The sequence below is a fragment of the Cyanistes caeruleus genome, chromosome 18, assembly GCF_971803275.1.
Source record: "Cyanistes caeruleus chromosome 18, bCyaCae1.hap1.1, whole genome shotgun sequence".
NCBI classification, from domain to species: domain Eukaryota; kingdom Metazoa; phylum Chordata; class Aves; order Passeriformes; family Paridae; genus Cyanistes; species Cyanistes caeruleus.
The window spans coordinates 10,711,275-10,739,274 of NC_141718.1; the positions used below are offsets into that span (position 1 = coordinate 10,711,275).

The 28,000-nt window shown below is 40.6% G+C and overlaps 1 protein-coding gene across 5 annotated transcripts; it reads right to left on the reverse strand.

Moving 5' to 3' along the window:
- Positions 1 to 119: 119 nt before the first annotated feature.
- Positions 120 to 27,924, reverse strand: PATZ1 (POZ/BTB and AT hook containing zinc finger 1). 5 transcript variants are annotated; one of them, XM_086855643.1, is made up of 9 exons: positions 26,617 to 27,924; positions 24,196 to 24,259; positions 21,002 to 21,073; positions 18,489 to 18,660; positions 12,616 to 12,753; positions 10,461 to 10,843; positions 9,645 to 9,724; positions 8,195 to 8,315; positions 3,831 to 6,077 (listed from the first exon to the last, which is right to left on the reverse strand). In XM_086855643.1, exons 1-7 carry the CDS (start codon positions 27,900 to 27,902, stop codon positions 9,713 to 9,715), a joined length of 2,127 nt encoding a protein of 708 aa, XP_086711769.1. In that variant the 5' UTR covers positions 27,903 to 27,924; the 3' UTR covers positions 3,831 to 6,077; positions 8,195 to 8,315; positions 9,645 to 9,712. The 5 variants fall into 5 exon arrangements, with proteins under 5 accessions (XP_086711771.1, XP_086711769.1, XP_086711768.1 ...); XM_086855642.1 differs by having other exon boundaries at positions 9,995 to 10,843; XM_086855645.1 differs by lacking the exons at positions 3,831 to 6,077; positions 21,002 to 21,073 and adding an exon at positions 120 to 206.
- Positions 27,925 to 28,000: the final 76 nt, after the last annotated feature.

The window sequence follows — 28,000 nt, forward strand, 5'->3', positions numbered from 1 at the left end:
ATGTATCATAACACATCCCCACGTTTTACAGGAGAATATATACACTATTTTTAGGAATAAGGGACATTAAGCATTCTCCCTAAACTCAGTGTGAAGCAGTTTCAGCTGTGAGCTGCTACCTTTCTTTATACAGGTTGCAGAATGAACAATGTCTGCTTTCTCTCTCTCCTGTCAGCTGCTCTTTCTTGTTTGTTCTACTTTTTCACCTGTGGAAAAATTCAAAGTGTTTTGAGATTTTTATTAAAAATAAACAGAAACAAAAAGCATCTAGCATATAGCACAGCACTCCGTGCCAAGGGAGGCAGCCCCAGATCTATGGCTCTGGAATGACTCCTCAAGAAGCCATCAAACCCACCCTCCTTCTCTGGCCATAGCCAAGTGTGTTCAGATCTTGCCAGGCAGTTCATCTAACCTCCTATGCAAGAACTAATATGCTTTATTACTTAATCTTAGTAAATAAGACACTGAGGGGAGTAAACAAAATGAGTTTTCTAATCTGAGTAATCTTTCCTAGCCAAATTAACATGGATTGCTTAAAATGGAAAAAGTTGACCATTGCCCTCCTTGTAACAGGACATACGTCATGTTCCCATAATCTCCCCTTTCTTCTTCCTAGGTAACCAAAATAATTGTTCCAGTTTTGCCCAAAACTCATTTTTCTCAATTTTCTGCTTCTTTCATAAATGGAAATGCTTGAGACTAATGGTAGTACAATTCTGAGACCTCACCAGGAACAGAATATTTGAGCAGTTTGTACTTAAGCTTAAAAAGCTGCAAGCATCGAATATGACTAAACACTATTAAGTACTTGAGAACTTGCAACTCCAACAAAAGCAGGGGTTTGATTTCCTTGTTACTTCTCTCTTGATCATGAAAACAACTGTGGGTCTCACTGTAAAAAGCCTTCTGTTAGCAATGACGTAGGAGTTGGAAATAAATGTGTTTCATTTCTAACCTAGATACAATTTGAATGTAATAGAAGAACATCAGGGCTGTAACAAAAGGATCAGATATTGACTTTATGAAACTGAGCCGAGTATAACCAAAAAATCACGACAGAGGCAGTGACTACAAAGAGTCGGTGTGCAGGGACAGGAGTTATCTGCTGGCACTGTTGCATCGCGCTGCTGACATGCTCAAGGAGAGGCTTTCTCCTCCCCCTTCAGTCTGACAGCATGAGCTATTGCTAAGTAAATGCCAGCCACAGCCTCCAAGGACTAACAAGGAAGTCTGCAGAAGCAAAACAACCGTATGCGATATTTGAACTGGTTCAGACTGGTTCAGAGTTTGCTCCACTAACTCAAGAGGGCTTTCTCAGATGAGTTTTCTGTGTGGGCTGTAATAAAAGGCCAGAGGCCTCGGAAGGGCAATCTAGGTCCTATTGTTTACTGGAGAGAACCGCAGTAACACTTCTCCAGCATTAAGAGATTAGCACTAAATACTCTCGGCAATCAGTGATTTCAGAAATTTCACACACTGAGTTCTCTCTAACAGCATCATTTTTTTTCCCTTTTTTGTCAAGAGCTGCCCAGTGCCTTTCCAGTTTTCTCAGCAGTTTTGAAGGGCCCAAGTGCTGACATACATCTGTGTTCACACTGGCCCATTGTAGCGGTTGCAAAGGTCCCCATGGATCATCCCTCAGCTCTTTCCCTGGCTGCAGCATTCCCATGGATCACAGACTGCTTTACCTGCTGTCCAGTGGGTGGGTGTGTCTGGTAGCAGGATACCATCAAACCATAGCAATATTGTTAGCAATTGGGTGCAGCTGTCTGAAGATGTTTTGGTCTCCAGTTGCAGTGGTTTTTGTTGGGTTTTTTGGTTAGTTTGATTGGGGTTTTTTTTGCTACAGATGCAGGCTGCTACTGACAAAAGCCAGAGCTCACATTCGAAGGGTGGAGGAAGGGAAGCTATTTTGAAAGATACTGTGATTTACTTGGAGAACACGAGTCTGAGCCAAGAACAGGAGCCTTACTCTCAATTCTTTAACTGATCTTTGCCTGACCTTAGGCAAGCTTCTGCCTTGATTTTCCATGTTAATATTATTTGTCACAGAGGCAGAAAAGATTATATGTCTGCAAAGTGCTTTGAAAGATTCAGACATCCAATACTTACCTTATGAAATGGTTTTGTAGGGGAAGGAATCCTGGAGACAGATATGCATGAGATATTCTCAAGTTCTACATGTGTAGTACTGACTTAGATGAAAGTACAAATAAGTATTAATGCAGGAATTAATTAAAATAGGAGAATGGGTCATTTGGTTGTTTTATAAAGTATAAAAGTACTTTTGTAACTTTCTTGTTTCTCAAACCACAGTTGTGCCCAGCAGTACCTGGCAAAGCTAAGCACTCTGATAACCCAATTTGTTCTTGTTAGAAAATGCCTATCTAAAAATAATTGTTTATTATTTGCACATGAGAAATGTAAAAAGGCAGCTTCAAAACATCTGGAGATTTCAGCCAAAAGGAATAAAGCTATCTTTCCAAATTAACCTCCAGTGAATTGGACGGGATTATTAAACATCCTTCTACTAATCTTTCACTCACCATGGAAGCCAATTTCATAGTCAAACAGAAGTGAAAGCCCAAAACTCTGCTGTTTAAACTTCAGTAATAACAGACTATTACCACAGTAATAGTTACATTTCATGAGGTTAAAGTTGCACTTAAATATGCAAAACTCCTACTCTAAATAGCACAACCACTCATGTGACCTCTATCCCAAGCCATCACAAAGGCTGTAAGGTTATAAACTTGAACACATAAAAAAGCCAAACATGTATTTTTTTCTCTCTCTAGGGCTCTGGGACTAGGACTGGAGTCATCAACATATGAACAGAAGCAGAGACTCATTTTGTAATGGGTCTCTGTAATTCAACATGTGAGCAGAGAAGCAGAGACCAAAATCTTGCAGGGGAGCTACTGCTGTTTCTTCATAAAGTGCAGGATTCAGGGACATTTACAATGCAGAGCTGGCACCTCTGGATTTTATTTCTTTGCTGATCTGAAAGCAGATAAAACCACTGGCACACAAGTACTGTGGAAGACCTCTGTCCACAGGTGTTTGTCTGAAGGCTGTGGGAGGAGTTGTTTATTTTGGGAAGTTGCCCTTTCTTTCCTGTGTAGAAAGGCAAATCTGTATTTTCACTGGGTCACACACATGCCATAAGCATGCAGAGATAGCCTTTCTCATGACTGACATAGGCACGTGGACTTTTTTACATCTCTTTACAAAAGCAAAGACACTGTTCCTTTAGGTATGTTTACTTAAAGGAACAGGGCAAACCTTTGCTGTTATTTTGGTCTTGAGTTTGCCATTCTTTCAGATAGTTAAGGCTCCAACTGGTAACACCATGAGGAGGTAAAAAGCCAGGAGGAAACCAAGGCTTAATAAAATTTCACTCAATACTTGCACTTATTTCTTTAGTATATAAGGATATGCAGTTAAAACACTGTGCATTTGACCAACACCTGAGGTAGGCAGGCCAGAAGCAAAACTCTATTTATATGACCTCAATTTTATTTCACTGCCATTCAGTGAAGACAATACCAAATTTCACAGATAGTTGTTACTCCATCCACTTATCCTAAAACAAGAAATCTCACCACAAAGTGCCAGAGAAAGGATTTCCTAGTGGAAATAAGACCATCCTGATACACAATGTTGCAACCACACTATGAATTCTCACATAGAGCTGTGGAAATGTGCAAAGGCAGAGCTGTCTCTGAAAAGGGGAAGATTTTGAGATACAAGAAGTCCAGGCCATCTCTGTGTGCACTCATGGTCTCTACTCTCCATCTTCAGGAAATGAATGCATGCAGCCTGCAGAGTTTAATTCTCTTTTGGTTTATTACTATTTAAAAATCAGGTTTTGTATCCCCTTCTACAGAGGCTTCACCTTCCAACAGAACATACAAAAAATACACACAATAGAAAAAAAAAAAAAAGATAGGTAGGTAAGTTGCTTTATACAAACAGGTCCCTAAGAACCCAAAAAGGCTAAAACAGGCTCGGTTTCAATAGAAGCAGGCCCATAAATAGGCAAGAGACTTCATTCAAGTAGGGAAAGAGTCATCCATCCTCACCTAAGATCCTTTCTTGCTCCACTGAAGACAATGGGAAGATTCCCAACAACTTCAGTAGAAGCAGGATTGGGATTCATCAGAGCCAATGGCCAACTTTTCTGCTCCTTCCCTTCCAAGGCACTGTCTCTTCCATATGGCGTGCAGCCAGGGATAAAATGCCAGTTTTCCTGGATCATCCCACACTCATGTTTCAGTTGTTCACTCTACAAGACATCTAAGAACAGCCTTTTATTTTCTCTCTTACTCTGGTATTTGCACTAATTGCAGCAAACTTTCAGATTACAACAGTACCGAAGAAAAATTCTGAGCCCAAGAGCAAGGCTTGGTTGATTCCTTAAGAGCCAGCAGTCAGTCTGACAACTTTGCAGAGGGCATGTAAAATTTGCCTGGAGAAGGCACCAGTTTGTAGACACAGCAGCCAAAAAGGTATTAGCAAGCATAAGACTGATTTATTATAAAATCACTTACCCAAGGTCACTATGTGACTGCAGGATGCTCAAGAGCATTTATGGCTGCCAGTGGCTGCATGAAGTGACTCCATGGTCCACATGGAACCCAGGAGCTGGGAGGGAGTCACTGGAACATCAGTGAGACTCCAGTTACCTCCTTCCTTCAGCATAGGTCAGAGCACTTCCAGGTCTCCAAAACTGCAGTACAAGTATGGAGGCCACCCAGGAAAAGCTTCATTCACATAAACCCTGAGAGCAGATCAATAGTGCCAGGCACTCTATAAATTAATTTATGTATCACACCTTTCAGGAAAAATGTGGCCAAATGTTTAACTTTGCATTACACCTGAAGTCAGTGAGGCCAAACATTTGTAAGAGTTCAGCAGCATAGTTGTGCAGCACAATTTAGCATGTCACATTCTTACCCAAAGGTTATCATAATCTCATCTTACAGACAAGAACACAGTACAGGAAGAGGCTAGAGATGACACAGGGTGTTCATTCTTGGCAAGCAGGCCATCACTGCCTGCCACCACAGAGTGCACAGCTGTGGTTTCTCACTGACGTGCCATAACCATTCCAACCATCACCACAACCCCTCACAGCCAGGGCTCCTGGGCCGCATCACTGACTTACGCCATAGCACTCTTGAAGTGGTACTTTCTCTTTTTTCTGTTTAGCCAAATAGCTCCCTGCTTTGTTTTACAGCCAACAGTTATTTGCAGAGCTGCACACGTCTGAGCAGGCAGCACACTGCACAGGATGAGGGTGAAGGCAGCAGCCAGTCGACCCTTTGCCAGTGCTGGTGCTGACTGCAGCAGTACCTGTGCCTGCAGCCCAGGAGCACTGCCTGGTCCCTCCCTGTGCTCCCAGGCTCAGTGCTCTGGAACATGCTGCCTTCTCACAGAGACAGGGAGCTGCAGCAGATTGGGCTGGAATCCACATCTGTTCCCAAGGGCTCATTCACAACAGCTGAAAGATCTTGTTTTGAAAATCATGTTCAGGATAAAAAAACATGGCTCTTTCAGGAGACACTGGAGCCTTCCAGAATCTGTTTTTAAGTTTTCCTAGTGGTTTTTTTTCCCCCCTCTTTGCTCATTTGGTTTGTCTCTCAGGGTAGAACTGACAGCCTAAGCTCATAGATTCACTGTGAGCTTCTGGTCTATTCAAATAACACTAAGGTATTGTGCCCAAGAAAAAGGTGAGCAGTACTAAGCTGGCTTAATTTACATTTGGGTATTGATGATGCTGTTAAGGTATAATCATAATGCTGAAAAAGCCAGCATATTCCATGGTGCTGTCTGGCACTCGCTCTCAGACGTTCTGCCATGGTGACAACTGAAAATATTTTATTATTTTTGTGAGTGGTAAAGAAAAGCCTTTCCTGTTTCATTACTTAGAATTTTGGTGGCTGTTTTTTTACTTTGTCCATTTATCTCTCATGAAACCCAAGGAGAGCTCTTGTTCTCCATTCATTCTTCCAACACTGAAGTCTGGAGTTCCTTTGAAGTTTACTTTGGCATCTACTTCCTCAAGCAAGCACCTTAAAAAAAATTAAAGCTGAAAGTGGTACCCCACTCCCGACTCAAGACGTAAGTTTAGATATTGAATTCTAGGAACAAAGATTTAGTGAAAAAACAAGACACTAAAGTTACAACAGAGCCTACAAAATCTAGGTTAGCTTTCATACTAGCAATTCAATTAGTTGAGTTATAGACATTCAGTTACACAGCTCTTCTATTCAAGTCATTCCTTACTGCTGACAGCAGTTGAGGGAGGAACAATAATTTCAGGGAATACATGGGAAATAACAAATATTCCCTAAGTCACTGGCACTCAAACAGGTCTAAAATTGTGACTGGGCATTTACAATAATTCAAAAGATTGGCAGGAAGACCAACTCCACACCATCTTAATAGTTCTAGGCTTTAAAAACCAAAAAAAAAAACCCATCCCCCCAACATATAATACTTTGCCCTACTATAATTAAGGCACTGGATTGAGAGAAGGAAAATTCTGTGTTCAATTTCTGGTTCTGCTATCAATTTCCCATATCATCATGGGCAAATCACTTAGGATTGAGAGCTCACATGTACATTGCCATGTGTCAGGTGAGCCACACCATTTGCACACATTTAAGATGCGACAAATTCAAGGCTGTGTCACCTAATTCAACTCAGTATGGAATAAATTCACTTAAAATTGCTTCACCTTGCATTTGTTCCGGATTAACATTTATAAATTCAGGCAACAAACGAAGCCTGAAGTTTGTGCCCCCACATTTAACACAACACTTAAGCATGCATGCAAGTGGTTTTTAGTCCTTTATCTTTCACTCATTCTCTTATAAGCATCTATTCCATTCTTGTCTGTCTTTATTTAGATTATGAATATCTGAAGATGTTTTCATCATACCTAATACACAAGGCTCTGAGCCTCAGATAAGAGGTTATGGGACTCCTATAATACAAACAAATACTATAAGTCTGATTATATAAATTTGCATGAACTGAAGTTTCCTTCTTGACATGTGCAGCAACTCAAACATTGGCTTGCAGTCCCTCCAAAGGGGAAGGCAAGGAAAGGAGAGTGGCCCAAATCAGAACTATCATTTATACACTTACACGCCAATTAAAAATAAAATGTAATAGCAACAAACTGCAGCTCAGGGCATGCTACATACCTCCCTTTGAACTCTGAACTGTGAGGCTGAGTTTTCAGCTTGGATCTGTCTCATGTTCTATGAGAAACAGTCATTTCCCAAAGTACAGAATAAAAAGAATTTGCATGTAGATTAAATTACTGCCCAGAATGGAATGGTATGCCCCCAAAGAAGCAAAAAGCACTGAAAACACACCACAGCTAAAGATCTGCCCAACCTCCTACTGGCACTAGCCTGCACCAGCCTCCTGTGTTGGTACAAATCTCTCCCATTTACACTAGGATGATCTAGAACTGTCATTTCAGGACTGTTAACCTCCTGCCTAATTGTTTCCCTGTCCACTAGACTGAGAAGTAAGTAGTTTTTATTCAATGTATTCATGACAACTTAGTAAGCATTTTCTTTGACAAGCAGAATACACAGTGTTTTAGAAGGCTTCATTTACAGATAAAGGCTTTTCTTTTGTTTCACCAGGTCAAATTCTGTAGCACTCAAAATTAAATTCTGATAGAGAAAGCCAAAATTCAACCCACTTGTAACGCTAAAGTCAGAGAGTTACATGTAGGATGAAACTATTCTGTACTCTGGACTTAACTTTTGGAGTTGAATTTTATGACTAATGCACCTTCTTTGAGTGCATATAGGAACACTGGGAACAAAACCTTCTGTCTTTCAGCATACAGCCTCAGTTCAACAGAAATATCCCTTGTGGATTAATTATGAGCTATTAGTAAATCAGTGACTGCAGCTGCCCTTGCTAATCCCAACAAATTGTTATGCTGACTGGAAAACCTGCTCTCTCCTGATTTGCTTGGCAGCTTACAGGGTTGTCTCAGCACTAGATTTGTAAGGTATTTTAAAATGTTTTGTCACTTTTTTAAGATGTTCTGTTTTTACCTGTCTGCTAATCTTACCAGTACAACAAGAGCAATTCCATGAAGCTTTAGTGGTGGGGTTTGTTTGTTTCATTGGTTTTTCCTTTTAAATGAGGCTCATACCTATTCCAGGATTCTGGGAGGAGATGACTGGAGAAGAACATGTCCTTCAGTCTCCCAACACAGATTAATAGCAAAACATCAAGTCCACTGCAACATGCTCTCAATTTAGAAAGTGCTGGTGCTATAAAGAGAAAGCCATTGATTATTCATCCTTGATTTATAATAGTCGAGAGCAAGTACAAAAAGTAGCTTCTTACAAGAGGGAATCTGGGTCTTCTAACTCTGTAGAATTTAGAATGTCATTCCAAAATCCATATACTTACAAAGGGCTCTCTAATTCTAACATAAAAACAAAATGGGAGTATCACTTAAGCATCAGCTACAGCATTTGAATTAGAAGCACCTGGGCAATGCAGGCTGTGGTAAAACACAGTTTGTGTCTCTGTGCATGTTTACACAGACAGATCTCCTGCAGCAAATGAGAACCTGGTCCAAGGAGGCCTGTCCTGCTCCAGCACTACATTAATGATGGACATAGGTATTGTTTCATGGGATGCAAGCTTGGTGCAGGACATGGGCTCTTCAGAGTGGCCTTTAGAAACATTCAAGACACAAAGCAGTTTACCAAATCACTGCTAAACCTTTGCTCAATAACCCTCTCAACAATTATGATGTAGAGAAGATTCTTCACAGATATAAAACTGAGGAATAAATTCAGGAAATGTGACCTTGAGCATCAACAGCAGAACCATAATTAAAACTCAGAGTATTCCTAACTCCTAACCCTGTGTTAAACAACATTTATACCTGGGTTTGGTACATAAAACCATGACTTAGTTACATGGAAGGAAAGGGAGGGTCATGAAAGGATATTATTTCTGCACAAGTGGTATTTTCAGATTAAATGGAATGTCCAACAGCCTGGAGTGCAGCTTCTTTGCATTTTGTAATCAATTAATTTCCAAAGATATGCTGTTTGCAATTCCCACCTCATTTGTAAAAGAAAGGAGTAACAGTGGCTTTTGCAAACCTGACTACAGACAGATCAGGAGAGCACAACTGTGGCCAAAAAGCCCAGCTCAATGAGAATACAGAACAGTGCAGAGTGGGATTCACAAATTATTTACTGGCTCTCATTTGCACACCTTTTGGACAGGTGGCTAAATTGCTCAAAAACCAGACAAAACGAGGGGATGCAAAGTAACATACTAACTTCTTTAATAGAGTCCAATCCAATTAAACCAAAATCACTCTGTGAACCCCTGGGTTTATTCACACTAAACAAGTCAGTGGTACATAGTGTTAACCCGATAGCTGATCGTGTTCATCCCCTAGGTCCCCACATGAAAAATGAGCACCAGTCAACCAGACTGTAAGGATATTTTTCCTTCCTTTTTTTTTTTTTTTCTTTTTTTTTTTTTTCATAAAAACTATTTCTTTCATAGACTTAAAACAACCAACTAGCCAAGTTATTAATTATGGTACATCTAAAAAAAAAATTAATACTAACCCTAATGTGACTGCTGCTTTGTGAGTGTTCTGTGTATCGCCTTAGACTGGCTTTTCAGTAGCAATTCACTACAACAGGTCCTAAAATAATAATAATAAAGAATTAAAAACCTGACAGCAAGTTTAATGGTCAAAAGTAATAAAAACAACCTGTTCTGAAAGGTGATTTTTTTCAGCAGTTCAGTCCTGCTGCAGCATTCACAGCCTCACAAAGGCAGAAGGGGTTCAAATTCTCTCACCTTCTTGAAATGTTTCTGGTTTTAAAAGGACAACTGCATTGTAACCTGCTAGGAACCATGGGGCATTTTATTCAACATTATATTCAATAATGGGTGTGTTTTTTAAACTTACTGTTTTTCTGGGGGAGTTTAGGGAGGGCAGGGGACTAGAGAGAGAACAAAATCACAGCTCCCTGTAGCTGCAGCTCCCGAGGTGCCTCGGTTACTAGGACTGTCTCATTCTCAGACCAGTGCTGGTAACTTTTGATTACTCTCGAAGAACACAAAGAAAACACCAGCAGCAGCCTCTAATGCTCCATTTGTTTTGGGTCATACCTCCTATTCAAGGCCACCATCTTCTGTAATTTATCAGCTAAAGAAGCATTTTCTCCCTCTCCCCAGTGAAGGTTTAAAGGTGGGGTAGGGCATGAGACAAAGAGGGAAACTAAAATGAATAAAAAATTCTCAGCTATAGAACCAAATTTCATTATTTCCTCTTTCATTCACAGCATCTTATCATTATAGCCAGACTGCTGCTCTGTTTTGTTAAGATCCAGCTGATCTCATTTCCCCTCTGGCCCCATTGGTTGCTGGTCGACCTCTGGATCCACTAGGGATGATGCAAATGCTGACTGGACGATCTGAAACCCAAACGACTCCAGGAGAGACATGTTCTGTTGGGGTGAGAAGGGGGATCCTAGAGCAGGACCCAGGTCCCCCAGTGGGCCACCAAGGGCCCTGACGTGAACTTTCTGTATGTGTTTGTTCAGATAAGACTTTGATCTGAAAAAGCTGCCGCATTCAGGGCACGGGTACTTCTTCTCTCCTTCTGTCTCCATTTTGTTTTTGCTGACTGCCAGGTCACAGGAGAAGGACCCATTGGTGCTCTGTTTCTCAGGAGTCTTGAGGTCACTGGTGTCAGAGAGGTCTCCATATGAATCAGAACTCTCAATCGGGTCCGAATGTGAACATTTCTGGCCTTCTACGGGAAAAAGAAAAGAGAGAAGTTTTCAGAATCTTAGCTCCCAAAGGAAGATATTTAACATGCATTAAAATAAATCAGATTGGTTACCACCTGATGACGTTAATGCCTGTCACAACAGAATGATACACACTTAACATCCAATCCCTCATATTCTAAAACCCTTTCCAAACCACCAGGCTGCTATCAACAGCTGGGGTTTCATTAGGGGTTTGTCACGATACTGAATGCAACCATAATGGGTCTCTGGTTTATTCACTTCTTGAATCCCAAGGATGTCTCACAATGTTTACACCTCAGACACTACAAAAGGATAGACCTAATGATGCATTTTCAACTGTGCAATTCACTTGCACACTTCTGAAACGTTGTTGATACTTTGGGGGAGAGCCTAGAAACTTCATGAAGCACAACAGGTGCAGCAAGATGTGAAGAAACCTGGAAACATTCAACAAAACAGCAGTGCGCTACTGCAATTTAAGAAGTGCAATTCCATTTAGTCTCAAGGAACTCTTTTTTACAAGTGCAACACTGTTAGAAGTTCACTTCACAACCTAAAATTGTTCTATCTTTAAATACTGCAGTGTGAAACAGCAGGGAGGTTAGGGATGTTTCTAAGTTATTTGGGTATATGTCCTGGCAAAGCCATTGGTATGTTTGGAGTCTTCCCCATTCTCCTCTGGCATTATGCCAAGGAAATTTGTCCACACTTTTTTTGCTCAGTGCATGTGAATGAGCGTGAGAAACCCAGACGTGCTCACTAAAGGAGTCTCTGGATACAAACAGACTGTAGCTACTATTAACTCTAAGACACCAAAGAACCACTTGGCACAGCCCAAAAGACAGATCTGCTCTGGACTCAGCATTACAAACCTAACAGGATATGCATGAAATCAATACACCACTGAGCTGGAATAAATCTCTTGTTAAGTCAGCACACCACCCAAAACTAAAGGGCTTCTTAATAACTCTATCAAGACTTCAACAGAAAAAATTACACAACTCAAGGTTTCTGCTGGCACACACTTTGTTTAACCCAGCCCACTGTGCTCTCTTGGGCAAGAAAAGAAACAGAACAACTGTGGCTTTGAAGAACTTTCTGTTGTTTCACTTTCACCAGGAATACTGACAGCTCAAGCCAAGAAGCAAAAAAACTATTCTACACAGGTAAACACACTGCTTTACTTATTCAGAAGCTAAATACTCCTCAGCTATGCTTACAATAACATCTTTTTCACCTCCCCCCCCCAAGCTGAATGAATGTCAAAACCAACAAGAAAGCACCAGTGCTATTACCACCCTTTACCTCTCCTCCCCAACAACTGCATTTAGAAGTGTAAGTTTAGCTACAGACAGCTGGCTGCATGTACAGTATGGTTCCTATTAAAATCAGAAACAGGGTATGACTGACGCGAGACTCAAGCGGAGTGAGACTAACAAACTTGCCCTTGGGCAAAGTTCAGATGTTGACTGCTCCAAGGAAGATGCTCAAGATGAACTAACATGGCTTTTTCAATCTTCCAAATTGAAGAAGCTACCAAAACTTCACATACTCTTCTGTGTCCATTTCCTTCCTCTAGACTTGTTAAATTGGCTATCCAATGACAGGTATTACATCCTACGTGATGCTATGGACTTTCTCTGCATCTCCCTAAGCTTCTCTCCAGTATTTTCCCTGTCCTTCCTCCCTCCCCTTTCTCGTGCCCAGCCCAACACCCCACAACACAAAGTTCTGCACAGAGCAGCAAGGTGCAGAGCAGCGAGTCTCTTGCCTTTGATGCCATAGGTCCTGACGCAGTGGAACGCTGCTCCCCCATTCGGGATGGACTCCTGGTGCCTGGAGACCTGGGGAAGGGGAACACCGTGGTGGGTTTTAACATGGACCTTTAAGTAGGAGGCAGAGGAGAAACCTAAACAAGATAAAAGGAGATGAGATCCTGCCACCAGCAAAGACACACATCTGCCTTCCCTGTTCCTTTAATCTTTCTCTTGCTCCTGCTCCCTATTGCAAAGCTGCTGTTCCACCAGCTCCCTCTGACATGCTCACATAGGAGTCCTGTCATCGTCAGGCAGTAATGCAATGCACTTTTCATCAGACTGAGTTTGCTTTTTGTTAGTCACAAAGAGAGAACAGCCTCCTTAAAAAACAAATTCTGTGTAAGCAAACCTAGCAGGTGACATGAAACTTTCTGGAAAAAAAGGCAGAAGAGACATCATACAAAAAGGCACCCATGTCTCTTCACCATTTTGGTGCTGGTTTATTTATTTCAATTAAAAATGCTTTCTTCATCTGATAATACTTAGGAAGATAGCTCCAATTAGTTGATTTTATGCTGTTAAGATCTGAAGGAATGCTATCTAGTAACAACCCTCACTGGTTTTTAGTGCCATAGGTTCTTTTCCTTTAGGTTTCTAGCACTTATAGTGACTTCTAGAAGGCAGAAAGCTGAAACTATTGACCTTTTAAGGTATACAGTTTTGCTCTATAGTAGTTTTTGAAAAACATTTCCTGCAGTTAGCTCATCCTGAGTTTTAAAAAGTATACTAGAACTCATATTTTGTCTAGAGTTGACAAAAAATATTAAAAATAAATTTTGCTATTTTTATTAGCTCTGATCTGTAAGCACCAAACACTGAAAATAAAAACATATATATATCAAACAATTGATTTCTGAACAAACCACTTTTTCACATTTGTGCATGTGCTTTTTAAAATGTTTTTTTAAAGTCTCACAAATATGTTGTTTCTCTTTAATGCAATAAATTATCTCACATATACTTTGGAATGTTTTTAAATTCAACCTCAATAAAATTTGCAATTACTACTAGTACCTTTGGACCATATATGAGGCACAAAGAGGACAGAGTTTTAACGAATTCCTACAGAGGTAAAGCTACCACCACCAACCAGATTAATTTTCTATTTTATTTTGAACAGAGTATTATGGCACTTTCATGTTAGAAACATTTTCCACTAACAACTAAGAACACAACACAAGGTTCACCATCACAGACCCACAGTTGCAGGTTCCCTTTCTGGAGAGAGAAAACCCAAGCCCTAGATTTTTTTAAACCAATATTTTACAGCACAAGTCCTTGCAAGAGAACTTTCAAAACAAGATTTTGCTTAAAATATGAATAGATATTCTGCCATAAAGCCATTTTTGTAGTGATATAACTGCATTTACATTTGATAATATATAATAATATATTAGGAAGGCTGCAAAACAAATACTACACACCTCTCTGGGGTGGATTTTCTGATTGCAGCTGCTAGTTTCAGGTGCTGAATTTAATAATGAATGTGGCTTTACACTAAATTTCCCTGTGCCTAGCACGCAGAATATCCCTCTATCCTGACTTTCATCCAGGGGTTATTAAGAATTATATATACAGGACCTGCAAAGCAAGAACTCCACAGCAACCTGCTGAAGGGAAAAGGAGCAGGTTGCTGAGAATGAACAAGAGGTAGTTCCTGTGGACCCCTGAGCTGAAGACAGAAGTACAGAAAAGTAGATACATCACAACTGAAGAAACCAAGATCATACCACTCTCAAAACACAATGGAGGAGAATCACCAAGGCCAAGTCATCCGGGGAATTAAAGAAAGGATATGATCCTCTGAAATAATGCAAGACCTACCCTCAGACACAAAATGTTGCATTGTAAATCTCACTGTGCAACAAGAGAATATATTCTTACAAATACAAAAAAAACCCCACTGTAGACCTGAAAGAACAATCCTCTGACTGGTAGAGAAAAGGGCACAGTGTACAGATAATAATGGTGACACTTCCACCTATGAGGTACTTTCCTTATTTCACACGTGTGGCTAATAACCACATGCATGCTGAGATCAACCTCTTTGATGGAGCAATGCATTAAAACCTCACTGCCAAGCATTATAAAAGGACTACATGCAGGTATTCAGTGTTTTTCTACACCACAACTGACACAGGAAAATCTGAACTTTTAATCTCTGCACACAATATTTTTTCTGAACTCTGCAGTTCTTTTTTGTAGAGTACATTGTTTTATATAATGAAAACTGCTGCAAAGTGTGTTAACTCCCCTTTATGCACTTGGCAGATGAACATGTGAGTCATCAACTTCCATCAAAACCGTAAGAATGCCAATTGCTTCGTGGGAAACTGTTTCAAGAGAGATGTTTTTGAGGTTGTTTTCATCCTATTTTTTTCCTGAAGCACGTAGCACTGGTCTTTTTATCTCCACCAGACTTTAATTATGAATGCCTGTCCTAGGAAGATGGGGGTTCATAAACCATAATCCTTCATTCTTAAAAGTCTCTTTCAGAGGAAAGTCAGACTAATCCAGAGGATAAAGTGGCAGTGTTTTCCAGAGAAGGAATGTATTTATTACTTTACTCATACACATCTCTCTACTTTGCAGGGCAGATTATTTCTTCATACCAGAACAACCAATATTAAAAATATGTATAGAGAAGAAATTATCTCCTTTATATAAATGGGACCTACCCCTTGATATCTTAGATAAGATTTATAAGGAGATAAACTGTAGAAATAATTGCAGGATGCTCCTTGTTCAAAAATTGTAATTTGGATTTAGCTGGAACATAAGGAGAATGTGTCTTGCTTTAATGGACTCTGCCACCATGAAATGTACAAGAACTCATCGTGAAAATAATTTCTCATTTGTGATTGGAATATTTACCCTTTTCCTAACTAATCTGATTCTGTGAAACAATCTGTATGTGTTTGAAACATAAACCCAGACTTCTGAACTGTACATGTTATTACTAAGTATCAGCTCTAGACCTGCCTAAGTCATTAATCTCTAGAATTCTTTGAAAAAGCCCACACAAGCAAATAAAGTTCCTAAGGATAGCAATAGAAGATTGTGTAACAACGCATCAGGAGCATGTCTTCTTTATTTAAACTCATTAAAGATAATTTGTCTTAAAAAGTGAGGCTTGAGGATTAGTTTTTTAAGCACAATTTAGACAAATTCTTTAAGAAAAAAAACCAAAATGAAACAAAATACCAAACCAAGAAAGAAAAAGAAAAAGAAACCAAAACAAACCCCAAAATCCCCGGGGGGGAAAAAAAAACCAACACAAAACCCCTCCAAATTGCTTCACTGTTTCCCTGATTTAACAAGATTTAATTGTTTCCATGATTGCTCTAAGCATAAAAACCTCAAGTAAGGAAACAACCTGGATAAAACATCAAATCACAGCTCATAGTTCTTTAAAATCATACTGCCACATTGTAAAAGAAGTAAGTATGATAAACAAATGAGCCACGTGACATGGCAAACCATTGACTACTGCTTTCTGCCAGGTACTGAGTTCCATCCACATCTCTTAAACCCACTAAACCTTAAAAACAATGTAATACACTTCATTAAGTTCCACAGAAAGCCTTCAGCCCAGCAGGATAAACTGAGGAAGTCTAAGCTCTGTTATTAGCACTGGGAGTGTTGAGCTGTGTAGAGTCACCTTTTCATCCACTTTTTTTTTAAGTGGCCAACATCCAAAATTCTCTCCACAAGCAGCTTGAGCTTGTAGAGCATTCTTGCTTGACAATTACTATATCCAGAGGCTGACAATTACTATATCCAGAACCAGCTAAGTTTCAATTAAAAAATACATCAGCATATTAGCCAAGGGAAGAATAAACAAAATCACACTGCACAAGCACCTCAGCCATGGCACAGCTGTGATCAGGTCACTGTGTGTGGCTTCTGACTGCACCAATACCTATCAAATAGATATTTCTAATCCAGAAATTTTCCATTAGACTTCATCTTGCCAGGCTCAACAATTTAAAAATTAACTGTTTAAAACAATAAGCATTATACTTCGATTCTAGAACATCTAGGATTAAAAAAATCTGCTGTCATTGATCACAAATCTATAATCAAAATTTACAGCATAAAACGAGTTTACAACGCAATTGTTTGACAAATCCAGTCTGTAGCTTCCCCTTTCTATGAATTTTAACACTTCCTGTTAAACATTATTCATAATTACATTTTAGAAATCCTGATGCGAACTGAAATTCACAGCAGACAATTCCAATAACTCCCATGAAATACACAAACTCTAAGAAGAAAGCAGTTGCTTGAAGTTTGAACCTGTACAACAGGTTCCCTATCCTTCTACAGCAAAGTATATATTTTACTTAAATCGCCACTGTACATTTAGATTTGTAAAATGTGAATAAATCACTCAGTCATTTTATTGTTTGAATACCGGGTCTGTCTTTGTCACACTGGCTCCATTTCTGAAGAGCTGCAGTGACATCCACTGGTAGTTAAGTTGAAATTCAAGCTTACAAATCGTGGGAACAAGACAATTCCTCCCAACCCATCTGAGTTTGTTTGACACCACGTTCAACAGAAGGAGAGCGCCTGGATCTCAAACAGTATCATCCATGTTGTTGTCACAAAAAGAATCAGGATAAGCTTAAGCCGTTTTTCAGAAGCCAGGCCTTCAGCTGAAAAGGAGGGCAAGCTTCATTTCACACCATCTACCTAGAGCTTTAAAACCTTAAGATTTTCAACCCAGATGCCTTTTCCACTCACACTCATAACATCACTTTCAGGATTCACAGGCTGTTCAACTAGTGGTAACACCTCCCTTGCAATTTAATGTCTCATCACTCATCAACTCCAAAAGCTCCTTGTACAGTCTGCACATTAAACACAGCAGAGCTTAATTTTTTTCAAAAGATTTCACCTCTCTTAAACTAGAAAACAGAACACATGTCAGGAAAAAAACTCACAGGAAAAAAAATATCCCAAAACACAGCAATCTCTTCTAACACCTACTAGCAATGTATACCTGTGTGAGCCAAAAAGGCATTCTGAACCTGTGAATTAATCCCTCACAAAAAAGTCACCAATAAGTCAAAATAATTTTTCCAGCTTGCCTTACATCCCACAAAGCCTAAATTTCCAACTCTCTCCAACTGAAGAGTACCCCAAACAGATGGAAAAGCTTCGTAAGCTTAGTCATATGGTTTAGTATTACATGGTGCTGCACGGAGCAGGGAGTTGGACTCGGTGATTGTTATGGGTCCCTTCCAACTGTGAAAAGCTGTATTTGTACAAATAAAGGTAAAGCACATTTCTAGTGCTCTTTACAAAGCATGTTTTAGAAATGTACATTAGTACAAAACAGTTTTTTTGTGTTAAGAGGGAGAAGCAGCTTGACTCTATTGCACCAGGAGGTTAAGACTTGGTAATATAATGTAGATTTATGTTCAGTGTATGATTTTTAATTTAATGTGCATTTCAAAGATACAAAAACATTTTTCTTCCAAACTGACTGCAAGAGCTTAAATCTAATCAGGTATAGAAAAACAAAAATGTATGTTGAATGGCAGCAAGGCAACTTATCATGGTTATTTTGTATATGGATCTGGCAATTTAGCAAATAAAATTTGCTTCAGATATAAAACGAGTTTCTTTGGGAACTATCTGCCATGTGAAAAGGCTAGACCTATACTCCATCAGTTTCAGGGTTAAGTAGTCAGTAGGAAAGGCAGAGTATGTACACAAATAGGGTACAACCTCCTCCTGTTGCAGAGTCACGCAGCCATACAGCTCCCCTCAAGTGCTGTCCCATCCCACTGGAATAAAAAAATAGTTTCTTCATTACCTCGGTTACAGATAGTGCAGAAATTGCTTGGTCCTTCGCTATGCTTCTTCAAGTGATCTGCCATATATGCTGCTCGCAAGTACTTCCCACACACCTGGCATGGAACTTTGTCTTCGTGACATGCCAGGTGTGAGCGCAGCCGGTCCCGAGTGGCAAAGGAAGCATTACAAGTCTGCAGGTATAACGAGAACCATGTGACTCATCAGCTCTGCTAACAGCACTGATATTGTTGAATATATTTAGTATTCTATAGAGTAAATACCTTAGATCCTGTGCAAACACAAAAAATGACATGATGCACAAGCCTTTTTCCCCCAGATGAAAAGCTCAGAACGCCAATGCATTGCACAAGATGTAATGCTACTACTCAAAAGAATTAAAGCAGCAAGAAAACAGCTCTGATACACTACAGACAGTAAAACTTACACCAAGATAGACTTGTAAGGCTTTAGCTCCTTTCTGAGGGTGAAGATACTAAAGGCTTAAGTAATATTTAACAGAAGAAATAGCAGAAGCCACCTTGTTCCACTTACAGTAAGTTCTGCCATTCCACTGAGCCATTCCAATCACTTTAAACCACTCAAGTGTCCTCTCTGTCATTTTCCTAAATTCTATTCTTTGATGAGATAAATCTCACTTCAGTACACAGAATTCTTTTGGAGTGTGAAGATACACAAACAAAGGATCAGAGAATTATCTGGGATGACAATGACAAGAGACAGTAGAAGAGTCATCCTGGTATCCACAGCAGCAGTGCAGACAAACTGTAGAAGTGAAGCCTCAAAACTGAGCAGTTGCATTTGTCAATGCATGACATTGTAATCTGTTTTAACTTACCCCTGGTCAAGGTAACATATTCCACTTACTACCACAAAACAAGCTTGATTTTGCATAATATTGATTCTATTTTCCCACTTTCCAGCTGAAATCTGTCTGATAAGTGAAGGCTCCCTCCCATTTTTATAACCCCAGCAGTGGGCAGGCAGGCTGTGCCCACAGCCTGTTACAGTGGCCTGCCAGTTCTGAAAGGCTTGTTCTGTCTCTAATGTGTGAAGGGAAATAAATCACCAGCAATATGCTGCACATGTTATTACAGTCTAAACCATTTCATAAGTGCAAGAAAAGCAAACATACATCAGAATGACCAGACCAAGCTGGTGCAGTGACATTCAAGAGTGTACAGTGTTTTGTTTTTACCAACTTCATATAAAATAACACAATTTTAAGAGCTATAACCAGAATCCCCAAAGAAATATGAGGCTGTTCAATGTCTTGGAAACTGGGTATAATCTGTATTTTTAAATATCAGTGTGTAATCAAATCACTGCTTCAATAGAGACAAGACTTGTTAAAGTAACAATCTTCGTAAAATTCCAAAATTATAATTCAAGTAAGTGAAATTGATAATACAGAAGAGGATAACGTAATTACATAAAATTCAGTTAAGCAAGAGCTTAATCCAAAAACCATTGAAAGCAGCTGAAAAGCACCTATCAATTTCAACAGGCTTTACACTCATTCAATCCTATGAGATGCTTAAGTGTGGAAAACTCCCATGAAGATGAGGTTGCTCTGCAGCAAGTACAAGACTTAACACCTCAGAGGATCAGAACTTAATGAAATTTAAAAGGCAACAGTAAAATTATCTGGATTTCTGCGACATACACAGTTTAATTAGGCCCACCAGACAGAGATTTATAAATTACAAGTATTGAGGTTTAAGAGGCAAATTCTTGAACATGAAAGATTTCTCTTCCTTTGTAATCTCAGTACACAGCGCTGAGCAAAAGAGGTGCAGCTTTCACTTACTAAAGCGTTCTTAGAGGTAAGCACTCTCTTAAGGCAGGATTGCAGCCCTGATACTAATCAATCTGTTGGATATCAGCTAAAGATATATGACTAGACTATCAACAATGACAGCCAAGAGATCCATCATCATTAACTATAAGCTATGGAGCTGCAGGAGGGTCCATACCCGAGCACTGGGAGTGCATTAGCCGATGAGAAGCAGACCAGAGACAAATCACATAAATACAGCGATGCCAACGTAAAACCAAATCTATCCCACAGTGAACTTAGCAAGTTGAAAGCTTAGGAAAAAACAATATAATAATTTATGTGTTTGATTTTTCACTGTTGCTGCTGAGTTGTGTAAAGCTCACCTTTGGATAAGCTATATATAAATATATCTGCAACAAAGCTTAAAAACAATAATTAAGTCCATTGGAGAAAGCAAGAACCGGTTTAGCTGAATCATAACAATGGGAGACAGGACTAGGGTTAAAGAAAACCCCAAAGTTAATATTCAAATAGTTAATATTTATAAAAGGTATAGAGAAAAAAAAAGTTTTATTTTATGAAAGATGTGAAGTGCTAAATGAGTGCTAAGTATTTATCATTAATTGTTAATCACAGAAGAAAACTCTCCAGTGCTTTCCTATCAAACAATGCACAGGTATATAAATAGATCAAAAAGAATATATAAAGTTTAAAAAACATTGTTTAAGAAATACCTCTTGAAGTTTCAACTTTTCTATGGATGTGGATGTCTCTGAGCTTATTCCATGGTGGCTGCCATTTTCCTGCTAATAGGCAGGAAGTAAGAGAAATTAGGACAGGAAGAAACTCATTCTGCATTGAAATCAATGGGATACGCACTGGACTTGGGATGCCAATTAAGTTGTGTTTTAATTTAACCTATATTTTTCTTGGTTATTTAATGTGCCACAACAACCTGTCTTGTCTCTGAGAAAAGCAAACTTCTTTTTTCTCCCCTTGTTCTTTTCACGTCTACAAATTTTCAGATCACTGTTTGCTCCCAAACTGCAGCCTGACTTTCATACATGGACACGCCAAAGCTGACAGCTTCACCCCATCCCATGGGGTCAATAACTGAGCTGCCCCATTCTGGCCACAAAACTGACTCACTCCTTCTCCTATAGCCAGGACTCAACTGTCAGACTGGGGAAAAAAAAATAAATTCACCAGTGCAACCATCCAAGGGAAAAGATCCAGAGTACCATTTGCCCAGACACCTGGACAACTCCTTGGATCTGATTTCTCAGCTGCTTTGGCTCTCTGGAGATCTTCCCTAATCTGAGTCTATCTTAACAGTAATGAAAAAGCTGGAGTCAAGACTTTGGCATCAGGTACTACAGGTACTGGAAATTAGGTTGTTTGTGAAAGATCTGAGAAGCACAGCCATTATTTCAGGGGGATGAGTGTAGGATTACAAACTGAGCACTGAAAACTACAGCTGTTGCAGGGATGTTCAGCTTAAAATTGTCCCGTTTCTCATACTTTCATTTATTCTGAAGTTGGGTTGACACCTTCCCACTTTCGTTTTGGTATTCCAAAGTGTACTGTGATGCCACACCAATGAAACATTACATACATATCACCGGTTTGCAAAGATACATAAGAGCTCAGGTAAATGGCCCGTTTGTTTCAATCATAACAGAGCACAAATTCCAAAAATGCCATTGCAATAGAGGATTCTGGAGTGCTCTTCTGTTTACTGACAGGCTAATTCTCTTTTCCAGTAAACATAAACAAAGCATGACAATAACAGGAATTTTCAACAGGAACTGAAAAGATTCAAAAATGATGCTCAATGCTGTTCAGGCTGCTCTCAGGGGGAACTAATTTGCCAAACAAAATCAGTGGAAAAAGAGAATGGAAAAAGGGGAAACAACATGCCAATATTAAGCTCTTTTCCTTCTTGGTGGCCAGATCCTGTGTTAGATATATATATATATATATAATGGAACAGATGTGTAACTGGTTATGAGATAATCACAGGGAGAACTTTATCAATTTATACATCAGTTTTCAGATTTGAAACAAGTTTTGAGTGACTGCACCCCTTCTGTGGTTTCTACAATGTATAGCAGATCTGTGCATATTCAAGAAGACCTTCTAAATCTGATAGGATATTACAAAGCATTTTCTGCAAAGACACACAATAGGTCATTAACAAATTTTCTGTGCCTTAAGATTAATGAAAAATTAACTTTGCAGGGCTAAGCAATCAAAAATCAAGAACAAAACAAGCCTGAAGGACAATCTCAACTCTGTCCTGATGATTATAACCTATAGACTAGTACCTTTTAACTGAAATGAACAGTGCATACAGTATTATGGCACTTTAAGACAACACAGTAAGAAAGACTGCTCTTGGAAAGTGCTATCACGAAATACAAGTGTGCAAGGAAATGGCATTGAGCTTGGCTGTGCCATCTTAGCTTCCATGTTCCTTTACTTCTGAGCTCTTAGTGTATCCTCTGATTCACATGGAGTTGATATTTAATATTCTTAAATCAATGTTAGACTATAAAAGAATTGTTGTTCATCAGTTGGCAAAGGACAATTCATAGCTATCTGTGTAATTTTTAAAGTGTTCATCCAGTAATCTTGGCATCAAGTAGCAAAAGACTGAGGTGTGTCTGTTCATGTTGGGACATAAACATCCACCATCAGTTCATCCATAGACCCCTTGCTGTCCCCACATTGTGAATTTTTTTATGAGTGGAATTTTCCAGTTTGTATAAATCTGTAACACATAAAATCATCTCAAGAAGCTTGAGCCAACCTAAGGCTTTATCTAGGACAATGTGACAGCTCTATGGCCTGAGTTTCAAATGTTCTGGGCTTTCACAGATCATATGGATGTCAACAGAAATCTTTAGATGGCTCCAGCTGTCTGGAAAACTTCTCAGGATTCTTAAAATTTCAAAATGTATCGATACTCTCACAATTTGAAGGAAATATAGGTGTGTCAAAACATGAAACAATGCAGATCAGGAGGCAGCAATCATGTAGGATTGTCCAAGTTCATAAAACGTGGTTAAATATTTTAGAAGAAAAAATCCTCTAACCTTCACTGTCTTCAAAAGAAAAAAAAAAGAAAATAATCTTGCTCCTGCTTCTTTAAATAAATATTAAATATTTATTCAGAAGCCAAGCATGGAGATTGTTAGCCCAACAACTATTTTGAAAGTTTGCCCAACATCTCTCTGATGGCAATGTGTGATGGTGGAAGCTGATTCTTAACTTTGTTTTAATTGATACTTCCAGGCACCTTTTAAATCTCTCTATGAATGGATTATAAAATGTCTTCCTTCATTTGGTCTTTCAAACCTTATTAACTGTAAAAAACTATATACAACATTATGACATTGTACAACAAGGGATACTGTGATGCCATTATTTATATTCTCTCTGAGATTAAAAAAAGCTTCCAATTTTGCTCAGTGCAATGTTCTGACAGCTATGCAATGTAAAAAAGTAGTATCTAGACAAGTTATGATAATTACAGTTTACTAATTATTTATTGAAGTTATTCTAAAAAAATGAAGTCAGCATTGGAGCCTCCTGATGGCAACAACTGCAATTTAAAAAAGAGGGAGGGAATAATCAGTGACATTGACTCCAAGCCCAGGTGGCTGGATAAGAGATCCAGGGTGAGACTGGGACAGCACAGTAGGGAAGAACATCTGGTAGAAGGGGGGGAAGCAGGAGGACCAAAGCTGTAGATGAGGCAAGGGGGGACAGGAGGGAGGTAAAGAAGATGTCACTGTGGAACACTGTTCTTTACAAACATTTATCCCAAATCACATATACACGGTATTCCTACTGATACTTCAAAATTGTCTGTACACATAAATGCAATGCCAAACATTACCCACAACATCAGTCTGGCTCCTACCTGACATTTGTGAGGTCTCTCTGAGGTATGCACCTGTTTGATGTGTCCATTCAAGTGGTCTGGCCTTAAAGGAAAATACACATAAGCACACTTAAAACAAATACTAAAAATAAAGTTACAATTTTAACAAGAAAAGAAAAAAAAATCCCAGTGCTGCATTTATGACAAATGTAGTGATATTTAACTTTCCAAGAACCAGATCACCAACAACTGGGACTCTACCTTATGTACCCTCTCCAACTTGCTAAAAAGGCAGCATTTTCTCCTCAGGAAGAAATCATGACTGAATGATCAGAGGAAACAGGAAATACAAATTATGATTTTCAAACCTGCACATCCCCATCCAAAATCTTATTTAGACCTTAACAATCAGGCACTTTGATTTACAGTTGCTTAATATTTGAAAATCAGACCCTTTTGGTTTATGTCCTAAACACAGATGAAAAAAAGCCAATTTTAAACATCTCTTGCAAAAAAAACTATCTAAACTCTGTTGCTGTGACACATTTTCCACCTGCAAGATGAAAAAATAGTCCTAACTTACAACTTGGTAGGGAGACTGCATTAATACAAATAAAGTGCTCTGAACGTTCCAACTAGAAGGTGCAATGGAAGAGCAAATTATTACTGTAAAAAGTTAGACCATTCTTCACAACCAGCAAAGCCTACTTGGAAGAAGAAAGGACTGAAGAGCTGCAGATTGTCCTGGTGGGAGTTTCTCCTAGTGGGAAGAAAGCTTTTCATTGTATGAGACCAAAACTGCTTGGAAACAACTTCTCCACCCTCTCCTCCCCCAACTTCCCCGCTGCACCAATGAGAGGGCACGGGATGGAATTCACACACTGCAGACAGAAAATAGGCTGGACTTTGCAGTGAGGCTCTTACACCCGATGCTCCAGCGCTGGGCTGGAGCGGTGTAACCGGACAGACTGGTTGGGGTCCTTCTGGGTACCTCAAGCCCAGCAAGCTCACGTGCTGCACTACTGAATACAGGAAAGGACACTAAAAAGAGACATCACACTTCCAACTTCCTCTGGCTGCTCCTAAGATTGAATACTGAAACTTAACAGTCTCTGGTTTTCATTCATACTTCGGTTTTACAGACACACAAAACAGTTTTGTTGTTAATTTTTGTAACAGCATTCCTACCTGTTCACATTAACTTACTGGGGAAAATAGGAACTCAACATGTATTTCTCACTTCCCCTTAATGACAAAAACCTTTCATTCAGCAACAGCAGAAATCTTTAAGTGTCAGTAAAAACAATAAAACTTGGCACATGATCCCAGATAGTGCTATAAGAAAAGTACTTTGACTTCTAGCCACAGATGAAATTTTCATTTTGTGACCTTCCATCACTGAATCTGCAGTCCTTATGAAGATGCATCCCTAATTACCGCCAATTTAAAAGAAGAAGGGGGGGGGGGGGCTACATTTTCATAATTTATTTCAATAAAAGAAAGTCCCTCTATCAAAAAGAAAGAAGGGGCACAGTTCCACAATTTACACAGCCTGGTGGCCTTTTGATTTGTTTTGAGACCTCGATTCCTTCCCTCGTGTTAGAGATATCAAGTGCTGTAGAAAACCGACTGCTGGTACAGAAATAGCAGTGTATGCATCCCCCTCCCCCCCACTACTTCTACACTCAAAGCGAGCGGCAAAATTCAAAAAAAGTTTCAAATTCATTCACTCAGACTATAAAATACCACTAACACAACTACGTGTACCAAACTACTTATTAAATTAGCTCCCACAAACAGCGACAACAAAAAATCAGCAACATTAAATGCACAGATCTTACGTATGTTGCAGGGCAGAAACAGGATCCCCTTCAGAAGGATGTAAACCCAAAGGACACAAAGATCATGTATTAAAAGACACTTGATGCTGCAGCCTTTGAAATCTCACCTCTTCCTTCACATTTGGGTGATAAAAAACATTACGAACTAAGAGAAATGAAGGGAAGTTAAGAAAAAGAAAATTTAAAATGGATACGAGAAAAATAATAATCTTGAGATGTATTATTTTGCACTTCAACAGCACCTTCAAACTACCTACACATCAGCGTTCTCAAGACACTTCTGTGAGGCAGGTAATTATTTCAATACCCAGTTCACAGAAGAGTCATTTGAGGGAGAAAGACTAACTGATTTGCCCAAGGACACGCATACAACCAACTCTGGGACAAAGCTGGGAACGTTAGCCAGAAGCCAGCTGACTCCCAGTTCAATGTCTTAATTACTTTTAAACCCTTCCAAGAGACTGCAGAATAGCATCCCAGAGGAAATGATGGAAGTCTCACTCCTTGAAACATTTTAAAGCGGAACAGTCAAACTATCCTAAGTACATTTCCAAGAGATAGGAAAGTCAACTTTATAGGTCTCTCTTTGTGTCAATGGTCCATACAAGCATCCTCTTACCTGGAAAAGCCTTTTCCACAGCTCTGGCAGATGTAGGGCTTTCCCACAGAGCCATCATGCGATCGAACATGATAGGACATCCTGTCTTTTCGCTTGAACCGCAAGCCACACACCGGACAAGAGTAAGGCTTTTCGCCAGAGTGTGACAGCTTGTGCCGATTCAGGTGGTACACATCCCGAAAAATCTTGCCACAGATCTCACATGCCACCTGTTTCCTTGTCCTGCTTCTTTTTCGAGGTGCATCGGGGTCATCCTGACCAGGAACACCGTTTTCACCCAGTCGTGGGGGTGGGATGTCTATGTAGCCCAGCTGTAAGCTTGTCACCCCATGTTGAGCCTCGTGCTGCCGAAGACGATTAGCATCCGTGAATACTTTCCCACAGAGACCACAAGGCAGGATACCAGCCTCTCGCAGGCCCCCTGGGGTACCAAACATCATGGAGTCCAAGAGATTGGCTTTACGGGGACGCCCTCTGCCCCTCTTGGTGCTTAAAGTGGGGGCACTAGCAGCAACATTCTGGAAGGGTGAGGCCAGCAGCGGTGGGGACAGAGGTCCCGCCACCATGGGCAGGCGGTCCACACCCTGCAGGACAGGTAGGGAGGACTGCGCAGCCGTGAGCGCAGCCCGCGTGGCTTCGTCTTCAGGCATGCCAGCAATGCCATTGCCATTGGGTGCCAAAGCGGCACCATTGGTCATGTCAAGAGGGAAGCCGAGGTCAGCAGCCCCCGGACGGAACAGCATAATGTCAGGGCGTGCAGGGGGCACGAGGAGCTGCACGTTGGACTGCTTGATGACCTCCTGGCAGATGTCGATCACGGAGCGCATCAGTAGGAACTTGGCGGCCGTCATGAGCTCCGGGAAGCTCTCCAGCCGCACCACGATGCGCGACGTGTAGGCGAAGTCCAGGATGTCTCCGAACACCTTGGAGCTGATGGTGTGCATCTCCAGCTCCCGCCCGCCCCCGGGGGCGCCGCCGGCCGCCGCTGCAGCCCCTCCGGCCGCCGCCTCCGCCGCGCTCCCCTCCGCGCCGCCGCCGCCGCCACCTGCCCCGTCGCCGAGCTGCGCGCTGAACACCGACTCGAAGTACTCGCTGCAAGCGGCCAGCACGGCGCGGTGCGCCGGGAAGCTCTCGTCGCCCACGCGTAGGAGCACGTCGCAGAAGCGGCCGCCGTTCTTGCGCTGCTGGTTGAGGCTGTGCAGCACGTCGGCGCTGTGCCGGCTCACCTGGTAGGTGTAGCAGCCCGACGAGGGGCCGCAGGCGGCGGCCTCGCTCACCCGCTCCATGGGGGCTGCGCCGCCCCGCCGGCGCCCGCAGGGGGCGCGCGCGCTCTCGGGCCGCCCGGCGGCGCGCGCCGCCTCCTCCTGCTCGTTCCCCGCCCCTG